The 14,439-nt window shown below is 47.1% G+C and overlaps 2 protein-coding genes across 2 annotated transcripts; one reads left to right on the plus strand and one right to left on the minus strand.

The window, feature by feature from the left end:
• Positions 1–5,678: 5,678 nt before the first annotated feature.
• Positions 5,679–7,529, plus strand: BDW43DRAFT_276357 (3-deoxy-7-phosphoheptulonate synthase). Its single transcript, XM_032041947.1, has 4 exons — positions 5,679–5,908; positions 5,972–6,026; positions 6,096–7,001; positions 7,060–7,529. The coding sequence occupies exons 1-4, from the start codon at positions 5,903–5,905 to the stop codon at positions 7,221–7,223; spliced, it is 1,131 nt and encodes a 376-aa protein (XP_031900297.1). The 5' UTR covers positions 5,679–5,902; the 3' UTR covers positions 7,224–7,529.
• A 4,218-nt stretch (positions 7,530–11,747) lies between these two features.
• On the minus strand, positions 11,748–14,385 carry BDW43DRAFT_311176 (putative DUF221 domain protein; the record flags this gene model as incomplete). The annotated part of the gene is made up of 4 exons (XM_032047132.1): positions 11,748–12,706; positions 12,765–13,929; positions 13,987–14,151; positions 14,212–14,385. 4 exons carry the CDS (start codon positions 14,383–14,385, stop codon positions 11,748–11,750), a joined length of 2,463 nt encoding a protein of 820 aa, XP_031900298.1.
• Between the last annotated feature and the right edge of the window lie 54 nt (positions 14,386–14,439).

Here is a 14,439-nt window from a genome sequence, read left to right on the forward strand (position 1 = left end):
CTGCTTTTGCCTTGTTGAAGGCTTTTTCGAAAATGGATGCGGAGTCGGGAGCAGTTTATATTCAACGGTTGTCAAACTGGACAGTCAATATGTTAAATAGTATGAAATTAGCAATAAACTGCGATGGTGCCATCTGCACTACAATGTCAAAATCTGGGGTCCTTTATGCATGAGGTGCACCTGACATTGGCTGCCGGCGGGTCTTGGCAGAGAGCCCCTTGCACTTGACCCCTTTGGGATGAAACATCCAGGGCTATGTTCTCTTCCTACTCACTATGCTCACTACTACTACCTTTAATGTCAATAAGTATATTTTATCCTGGAATATCTAGGCTGACCTCCAGCAATAGGGCACATAATGCATACAGAATAGCAATGAAGAACTTGAGTTTCAAACACAGCCTTCAAAACGCCAATGGACTGATAGACAGGATAGGATGATTCAATAGCCTCTAGTTCATCAAGAATATTAAGATAGCGATAGCGGAGAGCAAAAAGCGAAAGCTTATCCTCCTTGATTTATAATCCAATATACTCCTATTCATGATTTCTTGTCATTTCCTGTAGTAAAACTTGTTAGGAAGGTCCTGTGGCTCGAGTCATTGGGAGTGACTTTCCCGGCGAAACTAGTTGTTCATTGCACTGCTGCGGGTTTAAATTGTATCTTCCTTTCGATAGACAACATCATGTGATGGTACACTCATTCCAGATCCACGTCTTTCATGACATATACCTTGAGTTAAGGTCTTTCCATTCATACTCTTCAGTCTATTAGCAAGAAATGTCCCCAACGCCTTTGGACCCAAGCTACGACAGGCAAACCTCTCATTCTATGGCAGAGTTATCCCTAATCGCTCAACTGAAAAGTGCGGCCTCGAAAACACAAGAAGATGCGGGGATACTGTCAGTATCGAGTGCTTCAGCTGAAGCCGCTGTTTCTCTAACAATATATAGTTTCTCAAGTGACCTAGTTGACACCTTTTTATATGATGAAAATCCGGCGAAGAACGACAGCGTTGAAGAAATTCTTTCAGCTCTGGACAAGAATACTAGCATAAACCCTCACTTGCTGGATACGGTAACTCTGCGATGCCTGGCTTATATATTACTCAACTCAGGCATCGAAGCTGGTCAGAAGCGAGGACTTTACATATTGCTGGTTTGGATACAAATACCTGAATGGAAGCTGTCGCGATTTTAATGTCAAATAGGATGGGCCTCAATCTAGTGCCAGATATGGCTTGATGGAAAGTCAATCGATAACTCTACCATCCACAGACCACTCGCGCTTAGCCCGACGACGATTACTCCATATTCTGTATCGCATATTCATGGATGTGGGCCGGGGGCCTGGGTTAAGGAGACCGGTCAGCTTGGCTGTTCTGTGCACAGATGAGTTATACTGACCGCAAACTAGGCCGGGAAGATACTCATAGAGATGATGCTTGAATCAGGAGGTGGAGGCGCCCTATTATTGGATTCTCAGGAACAACAGCTCGCCGGGTATGTGGCCAACGCACAATGACTAGCTTTCATAGTGGCTCATTTAGTATTTCTAGGCTCGTCTCTACCGCCTCCAATGAGCCTGACGTTATCTTAAGGTTCTTTGCAAGTTTTATTATTCGGATTCTTCACCTCTCCGGTATAAATACAGAATTCCAGACTCCCGACAATGCAACATACAGAAGATCGTTTTTTTATGGCCCATGCATCGATAACGATGAAATACTCAAATTGTATCATTCATACATCCATGAAGCTAGACAAGAGACATCTATGGACCAAGGGGTGCAGCTAGAGGATGCGAACTGGAAGAAGGGATCTGCGCATACCTGCTACGTCTTGCAGTCTATTCATATTGACACAATTACGCTCGCGAAAGGCACTATACTCGCTTTCTATACCACTTCTTCACTGCTATTTATATACCCTGCAGTCAACATCCATGGAAACTTCAGTTATATTGAAGTCCCAATGCAGTCTATTGTACCTCATATGCGGTCATCCGTGAGGCAATGGGGAGGAAAAGAGTCATTATGTTTGCGTCTCAACCCAGCAAACTTAATATCAATTAACGGCAGAGCCAAAGTTATGAAAGGGCAGACTCTTATTTTACAGTCAAACGATGACATCACTAGGCTACAGAAGGCAATTGATGGGACTGGTGATGGGATCGAAAGGAACAAATTAGCAATAAAATCGAGGGTTAGAAGGTCATCAACACTTGTGGTACCTTTGGACACGGCAGGTGAGATAATAAGAAAGTCTAAACGCGTTTCTGAGGCAAAAGCTCGAAGAGAGGCAGATACTTCTAACTGTGCAATTCCATCAACTATGCCCCATAGAGCCATGTCTCAAGATTCCGACACAGATCGTTCCATACCAGCCAGGGGACTAAAAGTTATCAGTCCTGATGGTCATCAGAGGAGGATTGAGGAACACAAGCTATTTGACAGTGGTAATGCACTGCTGTCAAACCTCACCGAAGGCAAGGAACACCTACATACGGACGAGCCCTGCCCAAAAGAAGAGCAGCGATTTGACATATTGCACGGCAATCTTATGATGAGGAATAGTGTCCCAGATCAAGATTCAGGCGCTTTTACTATATTGCACGAGAGGATTCATAATGAACGGCGACAGAATCGCGTCAGCAAGCCAGCTGCAATAACAAGTCAAAGTCGGTACCCAAGGCGCAAATCAAAAACCAATCTCCAATTATCCAATACGCAGGAATCCTTGATATTCCATCCCCAGAGATCTTACAAGAAGGTCTATACAGGTAACACCAAGGCAGGGGGCGATTGGGATAAATATATACGGCCAACTGGTGATTGCAAGGGAAGCGAAGTCACTTCAGTATCTTCTCCGGTGTCTGGAGACATTCCAGCATTTGACAAGAGACAGATTATCGGGCGAGGCAGTAGAAACCTTAAGGAAAAGTCACCTGCCAAACCAAGAAAGAAGATGCTCGCCAACAGTAGCCACGGTACCATCGAGAACACAGGCAGCAGATCGGACGGGGTGCCGCATGAAGAAACCATCGAGAATACCATCAGCATGTCTCAGCGTAGTGATGAACCAATTAGGCATCTGGAAATTGATACCCAAAAGGAAATCTACGGAGATACATTGGACAGTGAACGTCTAGCCTCTGGAAAGTGCATGGCAAGCGATAGTAGTACTACTGAAGCCTCTGCGAAAAGCAACTCTTCTCTTCCTGGCACCCAAGGGGAAGGTCGGTATACAACAGCGGCTAAGTTTTCCCTCGCTAGCAAAGATGGCAATGAAGACCATGAACGCAGAGATACCAGCGTTTCTAAACACTCTAGGTCATCAGGAGTAAAGAACATAGGGAGAGGCGAGAATGTCGGGAAAAAGCTCGCTGCAGCTTTACAACTAGATAGAGAGTCATCAGATCGTGGACAAGATCAAATACATAGCCACGATTCTCTTGAGTCCAGGGGGAGTCATAACAGCACAGAGTCTGCGCCACCATCAACCCAACCAAGGAAAGCGCTCTCTAAAGCCAACCTTGCCGAACTAGATGTACCGTGGGATAATGAGCCAGATCACGATGGCAACTATGAAATTTCACGAAGTTCAGACACAGGCAGATTACTTGCTATCACCGTCGCCGGGACATGCCATAAAGATCCACAAGAAGTAGATCAGAATAGCTATCAAGACGCCAAACATAGTTTCGAAACAATGTCAGCTGATACCGAACAAGAGGACACTGACTTATCGAATGAAGAGCGAAGGGAAGAAAAAGCACGAAGAAAGGAGTCCATATCTTCTATCAACTTGGCACAAAGCCCATGTCAAGCTCAGATAAGCCGTGTCGAAACCCCAATCATTAGATCCCCGAGGGGCTTTGACAGTCCAGACAACACAACCGAGGAGGCCAAGAGTTGTCCATGCAATGGAAGCGGCGAAGAGCCTAGTGCCCATTCAGTGAGCCCAGCTATATTGGGGACAGCCATTTTGGGAGACAAAAGCTCAGATTCTGCCAGATCTCCTTACACTGATAACAGACAAGGACAAGGTGGCATTCCTGACCATTCACGGATTTCCCCAAAAAAGAGTATTGTTGATAAAAATGGAAGCCCGCGACTTTTATCACGAGTCCAAAATGACCTTACGACTTCTGGTGGAGCACGCCAATCTAGACAGTTAGCCCTAGAAGGAAATAAAGCCTCTGTTGGAGGTATTGATCATGAATCTGGCTATAATGGGGGACTTGAGGAGAGCTGTGCCGAAGAAGTCTCTGATACTGATAGAATGCCGGCTCCTACTCCGTGTAGAAAGAGCCCTAGTGGTCAGACAAGGAATCCGTTGGGCTCTCCTACAAAAAATGCGAGTTCTGAATGGGCAGGTCCTTTCAGTAGAGGGACATCTACCTCTTTCACAAAACATGCGAGAGAAAGCTCCCTGCGATCCAGTTTATTGCGAAGCCATGAGGGTCGGACGCAGATTATCAGAGATCCTTACAGGACAGCTCCACTACTCTCAAAGGAGCACGATCATATCAATAATCGGGGCCAGGGCTCATACCGATCTCCTCCACAAGGCGAGTTGGCCTCTATTGGCTCGCTCGATGTTGACGAAAACGCCAAACTGAACGATGGGGACACAGCCGTACAGGCACTCCAAAGGGAAACTCGCGATATGTTACTCGCTTCTAGTGAGGTAAGCCCGATTTTACGGGATGGACTATAGCTCTAGTGCGTCCGCTGATCAACCAAAGCATTTTATGCGCAGATTAGAGAATGAGAGACAGACCCTCTTTAAGGCTCTGGAAACATATCGCCAGCAATGTTACAACATACTCGATTGTCTTTACGAGGCACAAGAAGAACGGATCAACCTTTGTGGACAGCAAATGCATCTAATCAGACACAACCATACAAAGATCTGTGAAGAGTTAAAGGGTTATTTTGAAGCGAAGGAGAGGGGTGTGCCGAAGAGAACAAATCGGGACTCAACCTCTGAAGAAAGGAAGTGGAAGAAGCGTAAGAAAACATGAGTTTCAGCGTGGTCTCGCGATCTGCAAGCTGCCGAATCTGGAATCCAGAAAGTCTTGTCATTCATCGACTGTCAGATGGATTAATTTATCATTATGTTGGAAAGAGAAGGATGTCAATCCTCAGATGCTATTAGTTAGTCTCTTGTTCCCCCCCTCTCAATGGAGATTCTAACCACAAATGGAAGACATATTAGTTCCACGAATGTCGTACCGTGTAATGCTTTCAAAAGCGCCGAGAGAATTTAGTGGTAAAATCAATAACTTTCTTTCATTTGTTTACTGCCAGTTGCCGATTATTGATAATATTCGGTACATATAGAATAACCTGTGTATCTGGGGTGTGTTGAGGTTTCCATATAGTCAATAGTTCACATTTTTCATGCAGTCCTTCCTGTTGCCGTTTGGCAAACAGATGTATGTAGGTATAGCTGTAGATCTGTCTAGAATCAACAATAGATTAGAGCTGAACCTGGGGCTGAGCTGAGCTGAAAGTTGGAACAGCGAATGACGATCTAGCTAAAAAGGCGTGACAAACCTCAGGCACACAGAAGGGGCTCCGGATCGGATTTCACGTGCGGGATCGTGACCGAAGGGGGCAAGTATGACTCGTTCCGGGCCGCCGACATAGGAGTTTAAAAAAAAAAAAATGGCATGTTCACTTTTGACAGATTCTTTTAAGATTGTTTGTCCCTCCTGTCATACTCTTCTTTTCTGAAAAGAACAAAAAGATACCCCGTCCGGAGTTTGTTTCTCGCCCTTTCAATTGCCCCGGATTATTACATTCTTCAATTCAATCCATTGCTTCTTCTCTCCGTGCCCCTCCATCTCTCGACTTTATCAGTTAACCCCTCTAATCTCCTCCCCCCGCCCACCATGTCTGTGAGTCAACTCGTCACGACAACCAACGCCAATTGTGTGAACAACAACTGACCGAATCCACAGTTCTTCATTGAAAACCCTAATGTAGGGGATGCGCAACATTTGGAAGACTCGAGAAGTATGTCAATGTCCTAATTGCCCCTCATAGAGTCGCATCGCCCCATACTAACGGGGCCATTTCGCACAGTTCGAGGATACAACCCCCTGACCCCTCCTAACCTCCTCCAACATGAGATTGCCATGACAGAGAGCTCCAAACTGACGGTCTTGCAAGGCCGTCAGGAGGCGAGTGCAGTCGTGCATGGCACCGACACCGACCGGCGCCGTCTGCTGGTTGTTGTGGGACCATGCTCGATTCACGACCCCGACATGGCTCTTGAATACTGCGACCGTCTGATGAAATTGAAGGAGAAATATCAGGATGAGCTTTTGATTGTTATGCGCGCCTACCTGGAGAAGCCTCGTACCACCGTTGGCTGGAAGGGGCTCATTAACGACCCCGATATCGACAACAGCTTCAAGATCAACAAGGGTCTCCGCACCTCTCGCCAACTATTCGTTGACCTGACCAACAAGGGCATGCCCATCGCCAGTGAGATGCTGGATACCATCTCTCCACAGTTCCTGGCTGACTGTCTTTCCGTTGGTGCGGTTGGCGCGCGTACGACCGAGTCGCAGGTCCACCGCGAGTTGGCCTCTGGTCTTTCCTTCCCCGTTGGATTCAAGAACGGCACCGATGGTTCTCTGGACGTTGCAGTCGATGCCATTGGCTCGGTCAAGCACCCCCATCACTTCCTCTCCGTCACCAAGCCTGGTGTCGTCTCTATTGTCGGCACCGTCGGCAACCCCGACTGCTTCGTCATCCTCCGTGGTGGAAAGAAGGGCCCTAACTTCGATGCTGAGAGCATTGCGGAGGCCAAGTCCAAGCTTACTGCGCAGGGCATGCAGCCTCGTCTCATGGTGGACTGCAGCCACGGTAACTCGCAGAAGAATCACAAGAACCAGCCCAAGGTGGCCGCTGTGCTCGCTGAGCAGATCGCTGCGGGTGAGACTGCTATCATGGGTGTCATGATTGAGAGTAACATCAACGAAGGTATGATCCCTGTTTCCTTGACTATTTGAGAACCATGTCGCTGACTGTGACCGTATAGGAAACCAGAAGGTCCCCCCTGAGGGCAAGGCCGGCCTCAAGTACGGTGTCAGTATCACCGATGCTTGCATCAACTGGGAGGACACAGAGGCCGTGCTCGAGAACCTCGCTCAGGCGGTCCGTACCCGGAAAGAGAAATTGGCAGTCAATGGCGACGCCAACTAAATCTATGACCATTTTAATAAGTTCGACTTAATTTCTTCTGCCGCTCGATTGACCGGGCAGAGCTTTTATACTGGGCCATGTTTTTCCGGTGTTGAAAAATGGGATGGGCTATGCTAGCGTTCTGTGAATAAAAGTACGACTGGGTTTCTAAGACATGGGATACATTGATATGACATTGAACATTCTTCCATCGTAATTGACCATTGGCTCCACATTATTAAGCATAGGAATATCCAAGAATCCCGGAGGCTGATTCCCCAAGATTAAGATAGATCAGACTAGCTAATTTAACCCTGTCGAGGCCGGTCTTGACCCCGGACACAGTTACACTGCTGGGGCGGTTTTTTTTTTTTTTGCCCCGGTGCCTGAATATGTTTCCCCTTTGAGATATGCCTTGATTTCGATTGTTATATTTGGCAACATCCATGACATGGACCATGTAACATAGGCGTTTGCCAGCACCGCTCAAAGTACCTCTATCCCTGGTTCCCCACCATAGCATCCTTCGCAGTAAAGTACGTGTGGACGATGGATCAACCCTCCCTGGAGGCTTCGCCGGCCGCTAGCATCTTCGCACAGGCCGCATAGTCCGAACAACCTCCCCAGCTACTGACATCATCTTTGCGCAAACACTGCAGCGCAGGGCTAGCCTGGAGTACGGAGAAGCGCGGAATGTGATACCAGGCTGCGAAGGCCTTGGTGGTTACATACTGCGCCATTTGTATGGCTGTCACACGCGAGTGCGTGGGATCAACCCCGGGAGCTAGGAAAGTAAGAACGGGATTGGGTTTCCCGACGTCGCGACACCGAGCCTTGATATTAAGCAAGTAGATAGTACCTGCACCATGCGAGACGAGATTGACTCGTGAAAACTTGGGGATGGGCTAATAGACACGGCAGGATGTCAGTCCACGCGGCGACTCGTAGGGCGAGTGGAACGTCGGTCGAGGCACCCATGCCTGACCGATCGACGACGAGCAGGCGCACACCGGCTCTTTCTGCAAGCGTATGCAACAGGATTCCTAAATAGCGCGAGGCGAACATTCCCGACAGGTATAATAGCGTCGTACCGGTTGAGCAGCCAATGTCGGAGAAAGTGATAGTGAGCCGGCCGGCAATATTGAGTGTCAAGACTGACACGGCGGTGGAAGCGGTTGAGAGATACGAGGTGAAATGGATCAGACATGATTCTGATGGACTTTACATGTCTGTCTTAGTTTATCTTAATACTACTGCCAATGAGGATGGTGTTTCTTGGTTGCCTATTTGCATCCTAGTGAGAATATGGGATATTCTTTGTTCTGAATAGCCCTAGACCATTTTTCTTTTAAAAAGCTAATACGGCATCCAAAATATATGCTACTATAACTTTCAAAAAGTTTATTATGCCTAAATACTAAGAGAACACCAGGGAGGAGGAGAAATAACACTGGCACCTGCAAGGGCCTCGTTTCTCATGTATGGGCCGGAAGCAAGCAGCAGGCCAATAGGCCCCAGGGGTGGAATCAACAACCCAGCCGGCATAGCTAATCGGCCAGCCCGTCTCTCGAGGATCGGTATTTTCACTCAATTGCTTGGTGACGGTGCATAGCCGTATGCCTGGAAAAGCCGCATCCGAGGTGCCCAGATAGATGACCACGTCGTGAACGAGAGGAGATTCTCCAAGAAGACAGCCACATACAGCATGAATCGAGTTTGGGGGCAGCGTACGTGAGACTGACAGCTTTTTAGATTACCTGCCCAGTACTCTGCTGAGGTAGTTGTGATGCTCGCCCACTGGTGAACCACGAAATCGCGGTACAAAGGAGCATTGGACGGCCAGACAGCGAGACAAGGAATTTAGAGATGAAGATATGGGGTATATATCATAATTGACCATCAGCTCTGCATTATTAGGCATAAGGGTATCTGATGATCCCTGAGGTTGGTTGCCCGAGAGTAAGATAGAATCTCAGACTAGATAATCCAGTAAACTTAATAGTTATACCCCGATATCAGCTTGCTTACCCCAGAACATCCACTCGCTCTGCACTCCATCCTTGTCCAATATCATAAATTATAAAAGTAATCATGTCAACACATCCCTATTACCCTTCTATAGCAGAAATCCCTAACTACTTCCCCAACAACCAGGGAACCCTAGAACAAGTATCAATCTTTGCAACCGCCTGCCTCACTATCTTCACAATAACCTACAAAATTGTCCCCGCAAAGCGCCCCCAAATCTCTATCTTTGATCTCCTAACCATCCTCTGGTTTCTCCTCTGTCCGTCCCAAGCTCCATAATCCCCCTTTCCCCAAATCTAACCCCAAACGAGGCAGCTCAATACAGGCGCCAGAGCCATATGCCACACATTGACGCCCGGGACAGATCGACACACTACGTGGTGGGTCTTCAGGAGAGCATATATTTTGATAGTAATGAGATCTGACTTCTATGGGCTGTATAGAGCTGTGCTTCACATCAAAAGCGGTACCGATGGATTTAAAGGCATTTGACCGAGTGGCCTTGGAAGGTACTAAATCGCACACCAACCTTGAACAATTACGGAGGAGGGCTGCAATGAGGAATGTAGAATTGCTGGTAACAACTGCAGCAGAAACTACTTCAGCGGGGCATGTAAAGCTCGTAAGGGGGTCAATATCGGTGTTAGATGAAGGCGAGGTGCTCCCATGACTCCTGCTGAGTAGACAATAGAAGTAGATTCTGCAGCCAGTAGTCACCGGCAAGTAATCGCCGCAAATACTGATGTGAACTTGAATATAGCCGCAGCATCATTCTAAATGGGGCTGGAATTCATAGGAAACGAGCAGAATGACACCTCTGTGAAAATCCTGTCCTTGGTAAAGCCTCAAAAAGTCGACCATCGTGGTCTCTAAAAAGCTGGCCCTCCTAGTCAAGTTTTCGGCCCGACAAGATACATTCTGTGGCAAATCGCCAGCTCATCCTTCAAGCAATGCTCTCTTTGTGTGTTCTGAATTAGGATATTGTGACTGGTAGTCCCGCACCCAAGAATCCCACCAGCCCGCTCGCTTTGCTATACTTTTCAGAAGATGTTCATTTAGGCTGGCTTTCATCCATTGTGAACACATCCGTCGGATATTCTCGAACTCGCGAGGTGTTCAGCATGGAGAAGCTCTGCAGTAAAATGTCGGGAGGCACAATATTAGCGGCTGGACGAGAGACCAGCATTACCTTCTCAATTGTGCGAGACCAGGATCTGCAGGCTAAGCGTAGAGAGTGACGGGTTTCATGAGGTATGAAATCAATTAGCCGTGTAGGCACATTTTGTGGAATCTAGGTGCTTGCGACATGTTTCGGAATTCAGAATCATATTCCGGACTCATACTAGTGCAATATATCCAATCGAGGGGCTAAGACTCAGTTGAATCTGACATAAGTCTATCAAGGACGTGTGCGTCACCATAGAGCTCTTTCTTTGATCTAAAGCCGGGGCCTATCTCTGATGGCTTTTACACCAACAGTATGTTGCAATTTGATTAACGACGTTTCAATACCGTCAGTGCTAGAGTGAGAAGGAGCATAAGCAGGTATAGGCCAAGTATAATTCTGAGCCAAGAGTTTGGCGAATGTATATCACACTATAAAAGAAAGACTTGTACCTTGACTAGTGACTGGACAGATCATCAACGGCATTTCGAGAGGAGAACTAAGGCGAAGATCATGAACAAGTCTCTGTAGGGAAGGAGGCAATTAGCTGTCAATTTCTTGACGGATGTGTGATTGCTGCGTGAGGATAGAGCTGTGGTGGCCATTACGTTCCCCCGTACTCACTAAGGTAACTTGACTGTGCATCATGATGTGATCTTCTCTATGGTTCCATTCCCCTCTCGTCAGAAGAATGAGCGGAATTGGAATTCAAACCAGAACGAGGTGGCTGGAGAAGGAAAATCCCATATTACTACTACCAGTAATCAAAGCGCTAATTAAATCAATGAGAACCTAGACAAAGATCTTAAAACTCAACCAGGCAAAGCTTCTACATAACGATTTCCTGTATCCATAGCACATGTATATAGAAGTATAGTATATCAAAGGTTGGATTCAAAATTATATAGAGCAAACTGCACTTAACGAGTGACAGAATATGGGAAGGTATAGGCCACAGGACAGTAATGTCCCATGGCTGTACCTATACATTCGCAGGAGATCCGATAAGGGCATCGATCAGTGAGCGTTGAGAGGTATCCAAGTATATGCAGTCAGGTATGGTAAGCCAATGTGTAAAAACAATATAGAAAAACGCAGATAACAGAACCATGCAATATTACTAGTAGTTTGGAATGGCATAGCGGTCGTATATCGTGGTATACTTGGGGCATATGAGTGCAGGGATATTAACATAGGGCATTATATCTATGATGAGAAAGAGCAAAAAGATCAATCGGTAGAGAGAGGCAAGATGGCAACAAAAATGGGGGCGGCAGAGATATAGAGAGAGAGCCTTATTGGACTCAATGGACAACGCAAGGCATCGCGCTAGGTTAAGGCACGGTTTATATTCAGTGTATCTCAAAAGATACAGGGAACTCACCAGCGCTGCGCCCTGGAAGCCAAGCGCCATCTAGAGGCAAAATAAGGCTGGGATTGACATACTTATTCAGCCTCAGCCCTAGTTCTTGCCCGCCAATTCGGATTGGTAGAGCGTCACGGTCGAGGCCAGAGGGCGAAGAGAAAGTCGAAGGCGAAGGGGAAACATTCCCACCGCCATCGCGGTCGATACTCTTCAAAGCAATGAACTTCATCAGCGGCTCGTAACTCCGGGAGAAGAAGTAGCTAAACCACACCGTTGCGCCCAATAGAGGTACAAGGATCAAGGAACGCGTGATTGCTGTACGCAAGGCTAACACGCCTATCATTGCGATCTGGAACACCATCAAGCCTACCAAGACCCGACTGCATATCATTGGCCATGCACGTCCTGTGGAATGCTGCTGATGGTCCATTGCATACAGGAGCTGGTATTTGTAAATGAAGTTCCCGATGGTAAAGTATACCAGCCCAAACAGACAGATCAGCCATGAGCTTGGAAACACGCTGTATACCACGCAAATGATTAAGATCAAGATCGTCTGTGGAATAGAATACCCGTAACTAAAAGTAGGTGGCGTGGATAGTTCAGCATAGTCACGCGGTGTTCTAGCTTTGAAGAAATTGATGGGATACATGGCAACACTCCCAAACTCCAAAAGCCGGAAGGGAAACATCCCCACTCCTTGAAGGACTATAAGATTGATATAGAATGGTGCGAAGTTTTCCAACGATTTGGCTAGCGCAAATGCAATGGTAGTGGCATCTTGAAACGCATCACGAAGGTGCTTAAAAAGCTCGTAAAAGGTTGTTGCCGTTCCAAAGACAGTGAAGACAAGGAAAAGATTGAAGAAAGAGAAAAAGAAGTTCTTGGAAATGACGGACAACTCAACATCGCCACGCGATGTCATTCCTTGGAGGTTCGAGAGCCCTGGATACACAGTTAACACGCTGCAATTGGCCAGCTATTCATCTAGGCTCATACTCACAGTTGTATAGATAAGGAACAGCAATAGTCATCAGCGAGAGGACCAAGGTCGGAAGACCGGTTTGAACGAGCGATTTCGCAAGAGGACTACGAGCTAACGCTTCGGCTAATTGAGGAAACACTTTGTGTAGAGTCTCCAATTCCAGAAGATACGCTAAGGGAACGAGAAGTACCGACCAGAAGACGGTTAGGAAGCCAATGACCCCCGTGATAGACCAGGATTGCATCATTCGTCTCGAACGTGGCAAGTACGTATTCTTCCAAACGACATCCGCAGGTGCTGGCGCCAATCGGGCGAGCAACTGCATAGGATGGGGATCGAGGATAGCCTGAATCACCATTTGGGAAGCAAATATAGACTCCATGGTCACAAATGCCAATTCGGTAGGGGGATACTCCTTTTGGCGTGCCACTAAGATCTCTTCATCAATCCTCCGCAGCTTCTCTTCATAATAGTCTATTGCATCGACATTCCTGTACCGTAGCTTGAATAGCCCGTACCATAAACGAATAGTCGGTCGTTTGTGCGCATAGTCTGCAATGTGGTCTCGTCCACTCTCCGAAAGAAGTTGTATGCGCTCGCTGTTGTCTTCAGAAAACAAGCTCGAGCCACGCGGCTGATGATGTGCAAATGGTAGCGTGCTATCATTTTCGGTCCTCCGTGTATATCCTAGGTGCTTGGTCCACGCTCGTTCTAGATCCCGCAATATTTGTAATCGCTCATCGACTAGGTGGTCTAGTTCACGCCAGTCGCGGCATAATGTGACACTCTCAACCTTTCCAACCTGGAGACCCTCCATGAAATCTATAATCTTCTCTTCAGATGCCATGTCCTTAGGAATCCCGGACAGGCGAATAGTTCGGTCAGTCGTGCTTGTTTGGCTGCCGAGATATTTTTGTCGGATACGAATTATCTTATTCGTTTCCTGAAGTAGCATATAGACAGCCAGTCCGGTGAATATGTACGTGAATACCACGTACATCCACAAATAGTTTGGATCAGTCACAGGCTTCTTATCCGGGTTCCCACCAAGGGAATTATCGTCATCCCAACCTGGAACTCCTCTTTTCCCAGTGTATTTGTAATGAATTGGGAGTATTATGATAACGGCGAGCACGAAGACAGCGGACAGGAATCGGATCGCAAACTTGAAGAACGATAGAAACTATACCGCCGGGCGTTAGCGCTGGTTTGTCTCATAAAGAAGATCATAGACACGTACAACGAATGCATCTAATCCCGCAGAATGCAATACTTCTTCTTCAGTTATCCTGTAGAGAACCGGTATCCACCCAAAAAAGCTATCAGGGAGTTCTGGTAAGTACGAAGCTGCGCATCGTTGTCGTCTCCGCGCAGCGTACAGCTCCGTCCATTTGGGCCGCAGGACCTACAGGGAATAGCTTTGTTAGGGGACATTGAGAATTTAATTCTTTGAGACACAGCGTACACAGAAAGATAAGAAGGCAACTAGTCCTAATGCCAAGCTAATAACAAGCTGAGTGTATAGATCACGTTGTCCTCTCGTTGGGTCGCCCCATGTTGGCTCATGCCCACCACCAGGATTGTCGCTTTCAACTGAAGCTGTCAACATGGCTGCCGCAGCAGCCACTGTCAGAGACATGGGTTGAGGAGAATAAATCCCGTTGTACAATATTTCGGGCTGGCGCAATTCTCA

Source organism: Aspergillus alliaceus (genome assembly GCF_009176365.1).
Source record: "Aspergillus alliaceus strain CBS 536.65 unplaced genomic scaffold BDW43scaffold_22, whole genome shotgun sequence".
Taxonomy (NCBI): Eukaryota; Fungi; Ascomycota; class Eurotiomycetes; order Eurotiales; family Aspergillaceae; genus Aspergillus; species Aspergillus alliaceus.